The sequence below is a fragment of the Sander lucioperca genome, chromosome 2 (assembly GCF_008315115.2).
Source record: "Sander lucioperca isolate FBNREF2018 chromosome 2, SLUC_FBN_1.2, whole genome shotgun sequence".
Lineage (NCBI taxonomy): Eukaryota > Metazoa > Chordata > Actinopteri > Perciformes > Percidae > Sander > Sander lucioperca.
In genome coordinates this window covers 35,584,189-35,594,188 of record NC_050174.1, presented here as the reverse complement: position 1 = coordinate 35,594,188, position 10,000 = coordinate 35,584,189, and the positions used below count along the sequence as shown (strand labels likewise).

Sequence of the window (10,000 nt, the reverse complement as noted above, 5' to 3'; positions counted from 1 at the left end):
TTTGACTGAAAGTTCTGCCAAACATCACTTTTTCTGCTCACCAGTTCCATTTCCACTTCCTCACAGCCTGCTGCATGAACGCTCCACCTACGTAAACACCTTCCTGTAATCAACGGCGCCGTCATTACGGCGACCAGCGTAGCGCGCGGAGTGCAAGCGTAGGGTACAGTTCCCTGTTAAAAAATTCCATGGTTAGGCAGAAACCCAACGCCGTCAAAAAGCCCAGTATTCAGCCCAATCAGAATCCCAATCCTGGATTCGGGGCATCCCTAGTAGTTTGAGTTTGGGATTTCAAAGATCATAGATGCCATCTTTGTTGTTTATTAACATAAACACAAACAATGAATGTCAAAGAACTTTCTTTTATAATCCGGTTTGGCAGTCAGTGATAATGGAAAAAGAACATAAATAAACTACTTCAAAGTAGATTTTCTTGGGAGCTAAATTACGTGGTTTTGGATCGCTGCATAAACTCCGGTACTCGCTGATACCGATACCACATTTTAGGCAGAATTGGAGGCTTTCCAGAAGCTGGTTTCGGTATCAGAACATCTCTAATTATTCTGGATTTAATGCAGTTGTTTCTATGAAAGCCTGCGTGTCTCCTGTCTCCGTGTCTCAGGGAGTTTGGCCAGCTGGCGGTGGACGTGCTGGACCGAGCGTTTCGTCAGAACGAGCAGATGGCGATGAAGCTGCTGACGTCAGAGATGGAGGCGTGGAGCCGCTTCACGTGTCTGCAGATGGCGGTTTCCTCGAGCCACCGGCCGTTCGTCTCGCACTCCTGCACTCAGACGCTGCTCACAGATCTCTGGACCGGCTCGCTCAACATGAGGAAAAACTCCTTCCTCAAGGTAAAGTAGAGCCGAGGAAAAATCCTTCCTCAAGGTAAACTAGAGCCGAGAAAAACTCCTTCCTCAAGGTAAACTAAAGCCGAGAAAAACTCCTTCCTCAAGGTAAACTAAAGCCGAGAAAAACTCCTTCCTCAAGGTAAACTAGAGCCGAGGAAATCTCCTTCCTCAAGGTAAACTAGAGCCGAGGAAAAATCCTTCCTCAAGGTAAACTAAAGCCGAGAAAAACTCCTTCCTCAAGGTAAACTAAAGCCGAGAAAAACTCCTTCCTCAAGGTAAACTAGAGCCGAGGAAATCTCCTTCCTCAAGGTAAACTAGAGCCGAGGAAAAATCCTTCCTCAAGGTAAAGTAGAGCCGAGGAAAAATCCTTCCTCAAGGTAAACTAGAGCCGAGAAAAAATCCTTCCTCAAGGTAAAGTAGAGCCGAGAAAAAATCCTTCCTCAAGGTAAACTAGAGCCGAGGAAAAATCCTTCCTCAAGGTAAAGTAGAGCCGAGAAACTCACCTTCCTCAAGGTAAACTAGAGCCGAGGAAAACTCCTTCCTCAAGGTAAACTAGAGCCGAGGAAATCTCCTTCCTCAAGGTAAACTAGAGCCGAGGAAAAATCCTTCCTCAAGGTAAACTAAAGCCGAGAAAAACTCCTTCCTCAAGGTAAACTAAAGCCGAGAAAAACTCCTTCCTCAAGGTAAACTAGAGCCGAGGAAATCTCCTTCCTCAAGGTAAACTAGAGCCGAGAAAAACTCCTTCCTCAAGGTAAACTAAAGCCGAGAAAAACTCCTTCCTCAAGGTAAACTAAAGCCGAGAAAAACTCCTTCCTCAAGGTAAACTAGAGCCGAGGAAATCTCCTTCCTCAAGGTAAACTAGAGCCGAGGAAAAATCCTTCCTCAAGGTAAACTAAAGCCGAGAAAAACTCCTTCCTCAAGGTAAACTAAAGCCGAGAAAAACTCCTTCCTCAAGGTAAACTAGAGCCGAGGAAATCTCCTTCCTCAAGGTAAACTAGAGCCGAGGAAAACTCCTTCCTCAAGGTAAACTAGAGCCGAGGAAATCTCCTTCCTCAAGGTAAACTAGAGCCGAGAAAAACTCCTTCCTCAAGGTAAACTAGAGCCGAGGAAAAATCCTTCCTCAAGGTAAACTAGAGCCGAGGAAAAATCCTTCCTCAAGGTAAAGTAGAGCCGAGAAACTCACCTTCCTCAAGGTAAACTAGAGCCGAGGAAAACTCCTTCCTCAAGGTAAACTAGAGCCGAGGAAATCTCCTTCCTCAAGGTAAACTAGAGCCGAGGAAAAATCCTTCCTCAAGGTAAAGTAGAGCCGAGAAAAAATCCTTCCTCAAGGTAAACTAGAGCCGAGGAAAAATCCTTCCTCAAGGTAAAGTAGAGCCGAGAAACTCACCTTCCTCAAGGTAAAGTAGAGCCGAGGAAATCTCCTTCCTCAAGGTAAACTAGAGCCGAGGAAAAATCCTTCCTCAAGGTAAAGTAGAGCCGAGAAAAAATCCTTCCTCAAGGTAAACTAGAGCCGAGGAAAAATCCTTCCTCAAGGTAAAGTAGAGCCGAGAAACTCACCTTCCTCAAGGTAAAGTAGAGCCGAGGAAAAATCCTTCCTCAAGGTAAACTAGAGCCGAGGAAAAATCCTTCCTCAAGGTAAAGTAGAGCCGAGAAAAAATCCTTCCTCAAGGTAAACTAGAGCCGAGAAAAAATCCTTCCTCAAGGTAAAGTAGAGCCGAGAAAAAATCCTTCCTCAAGGTAAACTAGAGCCGAGGAAAAATCCTTCCTCAAGGTAAAGTAGAGCCGAGAAACTCACCTTCCTCAAGGTAAAGTAGAGCCGAGGAAAAATCCTTCCTCAAGGTAAAGTAGAGCCGAGAAACTCACCTTCCTCAAGGTAAAGTAGAGCCGAGGAAAAATCCTTCCTCAAGGTAAAGTAGAGCCGAGGAAACATCCTTCCTCAAGGTAAACTAGAGCTGTCAGATGAACCAGAGAAAATTCATAGTTTAAATGCATTGCACCTTTTAAGTCTCTAATTGTAATTGCTGTAACAAAGATTTTCTTGTCTTCATTTATGATGCGTTTGTGTCGCTATGAAAAGAAAAAAATAACATGTGAACATAATGAACATGAATCTCGGCGGGTTCAGGACTCCTCGCATCCCTTTCACATTACGATTATTCAATGTTAATAATTATAATATTTATTTTATGTTTACTTTACATAACTTACAAAAGTAAAGTACGTAAGATGTGTGGGGGTATGGCGAAGGGTATGTGATGATGTGGGGTATGGTGAAGGGTATGTGATGATGTGGGGGTATGGTGAAGGGTATGTGATGATGTGGGGGCCAAGGGAACTTTATCAGGATGCATAGTATCCTGGATCCATGAAATAACTGGCCTTTCAAAATAAAAGTCTGCCTGCCTCTATGGGAATTTAACATAGGGGTGTACTGACTTATGCGCCCTGTATTTTAAGGAAGAACATTTATTTATTTACGATACATTATTCATTCGCAAAGAAAATTGGTGTCCTTAAAGGTTGGATTTTTCCTCATTTTTTTAAATTAAGGCATTAAGATCAATTTCCTAAAGATTACTACCTAATTACCTAATTTGTTCACATGACTGTACATCATACATTTTGTTGTATATCTTTCTTTCAGATCATTCTGAGCCTGCTTCTGCCCCCTGCCATCCTGCTGCTGGAGTTTAAAAGTAAAGCGGAAATGTGCCACGTGCCGCAGTCCCATGAGGCCATGCTGTTCGGTCTTGAGTCTGTGAAGTCACCGCCCATCTTCGATGGAACCAATCACGTGGTAAACTGCAGGCAGGACACTTATCCAGCGCCGTTTTCCAATCCTAGTAGCCTTAAGGCAGGGCGTGAAACTCCACTACGGGCCATACTGGAAAATAAAGAATCACAACAAGAGCCGGACATGTAGAGATTATTGACATGCTTTTATTTAATCGAAAAAGTCAAATATCATATTATATCACATATTATTGCATGTCTCATATAGTCTTCTCTCGTACAGTTTGGTCGACATAAAGCCCTAAAAAAGCCAACAAAAAAGTTCCTCAGCCATCATAGAAAAGAAGCGCTCAAAATGTCAGCAAAAGTTACAAAAACTTTGGGAAAAGTGACCAAAATGTCAAAAAATGTCAAAACAATTTTGGGAAAAGTGACCAAAATGTCAAAAAAATGTCAAAAAATGTTTGGGAAAAGTGACCAAAATGTCAAAAAAAAGTGACAAAACATTGAAAAAAGTGACCAAAATGTCAAAAAATGTCAAAAAAATTTTGGGAAAAGTGACCAAAATGTCAAAAAAAAGTGACAAAAACTTTGGGAAAAGTGACCAAAATGTCAAAAAAAATTTTTGGGAAAAGTGACCAAAATGTCAAAAAATGTCAAAACAATTTTTGGGAAAAGTGACCAAAATGTCAAAATAAGTTACAAAAACATTGGAAAAAGTGACCAAAATGTCAAAAAAAATTTGGGAAAAGTGACCAAAATGTCAAAAAAAGTGACAAAAACTTTGGGAAAAGTGACCAAAATGTCAAAAAAAGTTACAAAAACTTTGGAAAAAGTGACCAAAATGTCAAAAAAAGTGACAAAAACTTTGGGAAAAGTGACTAAAACGTCGACAAAAGTGACAAAATGACCTAAAAAACTAACTAAATTAATAATGCGTGCCGGATCAAAATCGTTTTTGTCAGATTTGGTGCCTTAAGGGTCGTCCACAGCAAGAACGATAACTAAAAAGTTGATTATAAAGATATAGTTTTAAAAATGGTTCTTACTCCAGTGAACGGCGGAGTCCACACCACAACTTTAACGACAACGACAGAGGAGAACGACGTGGAGGAAGGTCCGGCAACGTGAGACTATCATCATGCTGTCGATGTTTTATCCCAGTGCTCTGCAAAGATCTGTTCTCCGGAGCGCTGAGAATTACCGTACGTCCACACCGCCGCCGAGTTGAGCTGCAAAGAAGCTCTGGCCGCCCGGTCAAGGACGCTGGTCAGAAAGTCCGGGGAAGCTGTTTGAGGCTTTGGCCGCTCTGACGTAGCAGCATTCTATGTTCATCATGGAAAAAGATCAAGCAGCCACTGCACGGCCAATACACTGACACTAGAAACCTTTTATAAATGACATATATAATGACAGAATGTGTATTGGTTGTTGGTCGCAGCGGTGTCTGTTAGCAGTTAGCTCGCTCGTTAGCCGCTGAACCGCAGCAGCGTGCAGGCAGAGCGAGCAGCCGCCAGCTGTTGATCCGTGCAGGACTTCACCGTGAGCGGACTGTTTAGAGACCATGTGACCGGCAGGTAACGTTAACTGGTCCCTATACGCAAATATCATAAATGATAGGGAACCCAGCAACGGCCATGATGAGCTTCTCCTCCTTTTTCTCTGAACTAATGTTTTGGTAGGAACCAAAGTTTACATCGTATGTTTCTCTGGGATCAGCCAGTGTGAAGGACGTCTATATTCTGATTGGTTGCCGCTGAACCGCGTCATAGCTCATTACCATAAAGTTGACCTACTTTCAACTTTCTGATTGACTCTCTGGTCGCTCAAAACGCCCAAAACGCGACGCCGACAGATTTTCCGCTCCTTGCAGCTGAGAGAAGCAGCTTCCATTGAAAATGAATGACTTCCTGTATCTTTAGAAGATCAAGTCGGCGGCGGCGTGGACGGACAGTTAGAGCTTTAATCCGGCCTTAAAAGTTAGGCCCGACAAGGCTCGAGCCCGACAAGTACATTCTGATTAACAGCTTTTTAAAAGCCCGAACCCATTTATAGCCCAATATTCAAATGTGCACACGCACGCACACAGCTCTTTAGCCTTTCGTCAAGAATGAGTCATTTCTACATGTTTTAACATCATGTATTCGTGACTATCGGAGGCTATCGGCCACTTGGAAGCTGGAACAAAGAAATAAAATAAGTCCTCCAGTGGCTCCAGCCTCCGTTTCACCTCCTCACCATCCATTTACACGCTAATCGAAACGCATCACCTGACCGCTCATTTACCGCACAACCTGGAATACAAGCCCGAGGCCAGCCCGAGGCCAGCCCGAGCCCAGCCCGAGCCCGGCCAGAGCCCGAGGCCAGCCCGAGGCCAGCCCGAGCCCAGCCCGAGCCCGAGGCCAGCCCGAGCCCGAGCCCGAGGCCAGCCCGAGCCCGGCCCGAGCCCGAGGCCAGCCCGAGCCCGAGCCCGAGGCCAGCCCGAGCCCGGCCTGAGCCCGGCCAGAGCCCGAGGCCAGCCCGAGGCCAGCCCGAGCCCGGCCAGAGCCCAGCCAGAGCCCGAGCCCGGCCCGAGCCCGGCCCGAGCCCGAGGCCAGCCTGAGCCCAGCCAGAGCCCGAGCCCGGCCCGAGCCCGGCCAGAGCCCGAGCCCAGCCCGAGCCCGAGGCCAGCCTGAGCCCGTCGTGTTCGGGCAAAGATCTACAGCTCTAACCTGAATTCAGGATGATCTAGGATCTTACTACAGACATTGCTGTAATTGTACATTTCAACGTTTGCTGTATCAGTGAATTATGTATTATTATCAGCTGGAGCTGCAGTTGAGCTTGATGCCGCTGTTTGCAAAACGTTATCGTTCAGCAGTGTGGATGCCCTCAACGTTACCGTTCTTGTTCTTGTGTGTGTGTGTGTGTGTGTGTGTGTCTATCTGTGTGTGTGTGTGTGTGTGTGTGTGTGTGTGTGTGTGTGTGTGTGTGTTTGTGTCCACTATATTTGTGGGGTCCAAAAGCCAGGAGTCCAGTATACTTGTGGGGTCCGGACAGCATTGTGGGGCCAAAATGCTGGACCCCACAAGGTTAAAGGTCTGGGATGGTTAAGGTTAGGGTAAGGGGATAGGGAATGCATTATGTCAATGATGTGTGTGTGTGTGTGTGTGTGTGTGTGTGTGTGTATGTGTGAACAGGCCTTAACACTTGTTTCCCACAGGGCAGGCAGGATGCGGAGCGAGGCCATGACAAGTGTTTTGGCCCCGTGTCTGAAACCATGTCATCTTTCAGCGTGCGGTATCTGTCCTGGATCACACGACTCTACGAGTTCTACACAGCTCCCGTTGTCAAGTTCTGGTTTCACACAGTAGGTACTCTGCATGTTGGGAAAAAGATTTCTCTTTGTGGAAACACACAGGGTATTATCAACTTAACTAAGTAGTTTTGGGGCCCTATCTTGCACCCGGCGCAGCGCAGCGCAAAGCCCGATGCAAGTGTCTTTGCTAGTTTAAGACCGACGCAGTTGTCAGTTTCCCGTCCTGCGCCCACGTTGTTTAAATAGAAAATGCACCTGCACCCATCTGTGGCCCATGGCTGGTCTTACAGGGAGGTGTGTTCAGGTGCATTCTGGGCTTGCTGGTCTTACAGGGAGGTGTGTTCAGGTGCATTCTGGGCGTGCTGGTCTTACAGGGAGGTGTGTTCAGGTGCATTCTGGGTGTATTGCTATCTTGAGGCAGCGGGAAGTGATGGCACCATTGACCAACAAAAACCTGGTCGAAAGTCAATAACGCAGCATTTCATTGTTATTTTAACAGAGCATTAGTAAAATGTTACGCCCAAAACACCCCTCTGATTAATGAAGACACTAAGTACAACCCTTTAGAACCATGCACCCGGCGCACGGACCCTTTTTTCCGCCGTCAAACTAGCAGAAGTGGATTTGGACACGCCCTAAACACACCTGCACCAGGCGCTTCACGCCGTGCTCTCAGATCGTTAAAATAGGGCCCTGTGTATGTGTGTGTTTTTCTAATCCCTCCATCATATCTCGGCCTGATTCTTCTTCCACTGTCTCTGTCTCCACTCTAGATGTCGTATTTGGCCTTTCTGATGTTGTTCTCCTACGTGGTTCTGGTGAAGATGGGGGATCGGCCCAGTGTTGAGGAGTGGCTCGTCATAGCGTACATCCTGTCCACTGCCGTGGAGAAAACCAGAGAGGTATGTTCTTCATTTCTCTTCTCTTTGGGATTATTTAACTACCGTATTAGCCCGATTAAAAACATGTGTTTTGTCCCTGGAAAAAGTGGGGTCATCTTATATTCGGCATCTAAACTTACAAATGTCAATATTCATTTTTAAATGTTAATATACACAACCGCATATGGCGCCAAATAGCAAATGCTTCTACCAAGTAATGCTTGTGATTGGCTGTCTAACGTTACACGTCACAGAGACACGGAGGAAACACTTATTATTTTTAATTGCTCTGTACGTCTGGCACTTATTGTAGAATTGACAATAAAGTTTACTTAAAAAGCTGAAGAATATCTAACTTGTGCATTATGTCATTTGAGCAATACGTAGGCTATTGGGGTTGTGCAATATGTTAGTTGTGCAATATGTTAGTTGTGCAATATCTCATTGCGCAAGGGCTGTGCTACACTTATTGCAGAGAATGCAGCCGACAGGGTTGTTCAATTAAAAACTGCCAATGAAAGGAGGAGTTAATGTTCTTACTATATAGGTACCTGTCTAATGTATATGAGAGTATTACTATATAGGTACCTGTCTAATGTATATGAGAGTATTACTATATAGATACCTGTCAACCGAGACCGAATAACAACGAAAATTTCGGTGCCTTATTTCGGTGCCTGACTTTCCACTCCACTCAACAGCAGGTAACGTTAGCCTAGCTTTAGCTAGCAGCTGGATTAAACAGGTTAAAATGCTGACAGCTAACGTTAAACAGTGTAAAGTGTGACTGTATTTCAACAGTCTGCTCTGCAGCAGCAAATGACGACGTCGGAAAAACACAGACGGTGCGTTCACTGAAACTGGTAACCTACAGCCTCGCGGTGCATTCAGAGTTATTGTAAAATACCCTTTTCCCATCTGGTGGTTTTTGTCATTCAGCAGCAATTTACTGGTGAAATAAGTTATTGTTTATTATAAGTTATAGTTATTACATTACTATTAAATCATTTAAATTTGACCATATGGCCGTAGTAATAAACAAGTTGTTCTTAAATGTCGCCGACTGTTGTTTAGTACCCTTCTTTTTTCTTCTTCTTTTATCGGTTCAGGCACCGTTCAGGCACCGGCACCGTTTTAAAAGTACCGCTTTAGTACCGGTATCGGAAAAAAACTAGGGCTGTCAAAATAACGCGTTAATTTTGATTAATTAATCTGAGAAAAAATAACGCGTTAAAAAAAATAGCGCAGATTAATCCATTCCAGCCGTTCTAGCCTCCATTGGACTGTAAAATGAAGGAGGGAGACGAGAATGTTCTGCCAACCCTGGCTACCGAAATCTGGAGCCACTGATGTCTGCACTTCTCTCTGATGCTCTGAAGACGATACAGGCAACACAAACACTGCTGCATGTGACGCTAGTTAACACTATACTCAACAGCAGCTAACGTTAGCCTACCGCTAGCTAGTTAACACTATACTCAACAGCAGCTAACGTTAGCCTACCGCTAGCTAGTTAACACTATACTCAACAGCAGCTAACGTTAGCCTACCGCTAGCTAGTTAACACTATACTCAACAGCAGCTAACGTTAGCCTACCGCTAGCTAGTTAACACTATACTCAACAGCAGCTAACGTTAGCCTACCGCTAGCTAGTTAACACTATACTCAACAGCAGCTAACGTTAGCCTACCGCTAGCTAGTTAACACTATACTCCACAGCAGCTAACGTTAGCCTACCGCTAGCTAGTTAACACTATACTCCACAGCAGCTAACGTTAGCCTACCGCTAGCTAGTTAACACTATACTCAACAGCAGCTAACGTTAGCCTACCGCATACTCGACAGCAGCTAACGTTAGCCTCGCGCTAGCTCGTTAACACTATACACGACAGCAGCTAACGTTAGCCTACTGCTAGCTAGTTAACACTATACTCGACAGCAGCTAACGTTAGCCTACCACTAGCTAGTTAACACTATAGTCTACAGCAGCTAACGTTAGCCTACCGCTAGCTAGTTAACACTATACTCAACAGCAGGTAGCTAACGTTAGCCTACCGCTAGCTAGTTAACACTATACTCAACAGCAGCTAACGTTAGCCTACCGCTAGCTAGTTAACACTATACTCAACAGCAGCTAACGTTAGCCTACCGCTAGCTAGTTAACACTATACTCTACAGCAGCTAACGTTAGCCTACCGCTAGCTAGTAGCTGGATTAAAAACGGTTAAAATGCTGACAG

General features: G+C 44.9%; 1 protein-coding gene across 1 annotated transcript in view; it reads left to right on the top strand.

Moving 5' to 3' along the window:
* trpm6 (transient receptor potential cation channel, subfamily M, member 6) overlaps positions 1-10,000 on the top strand; it is a 56,893-nt gene that overhangs the window by 14,646 nt on the left and 32,247 nt on the right. Inside the window, exons 10-13 of the mRNA XM_031317284.2 lie at positions 623-851; positions 3,493-3,645; positions 6,784-6,930; positions 7,653-7,781. Of these exons, the coding sequence (XP_031173144.2) occupies positions 623-851; positions 3,493-3,645; positions 6,784-6,930; positions 7,653-7,781 (658 nt within the window). The remainder of the gene's footprint in view (positions 1-622; positions 852-3,492; positions 3,646-6,783; positions 6,931-7,652; positions 7,782-10,000) is intronic.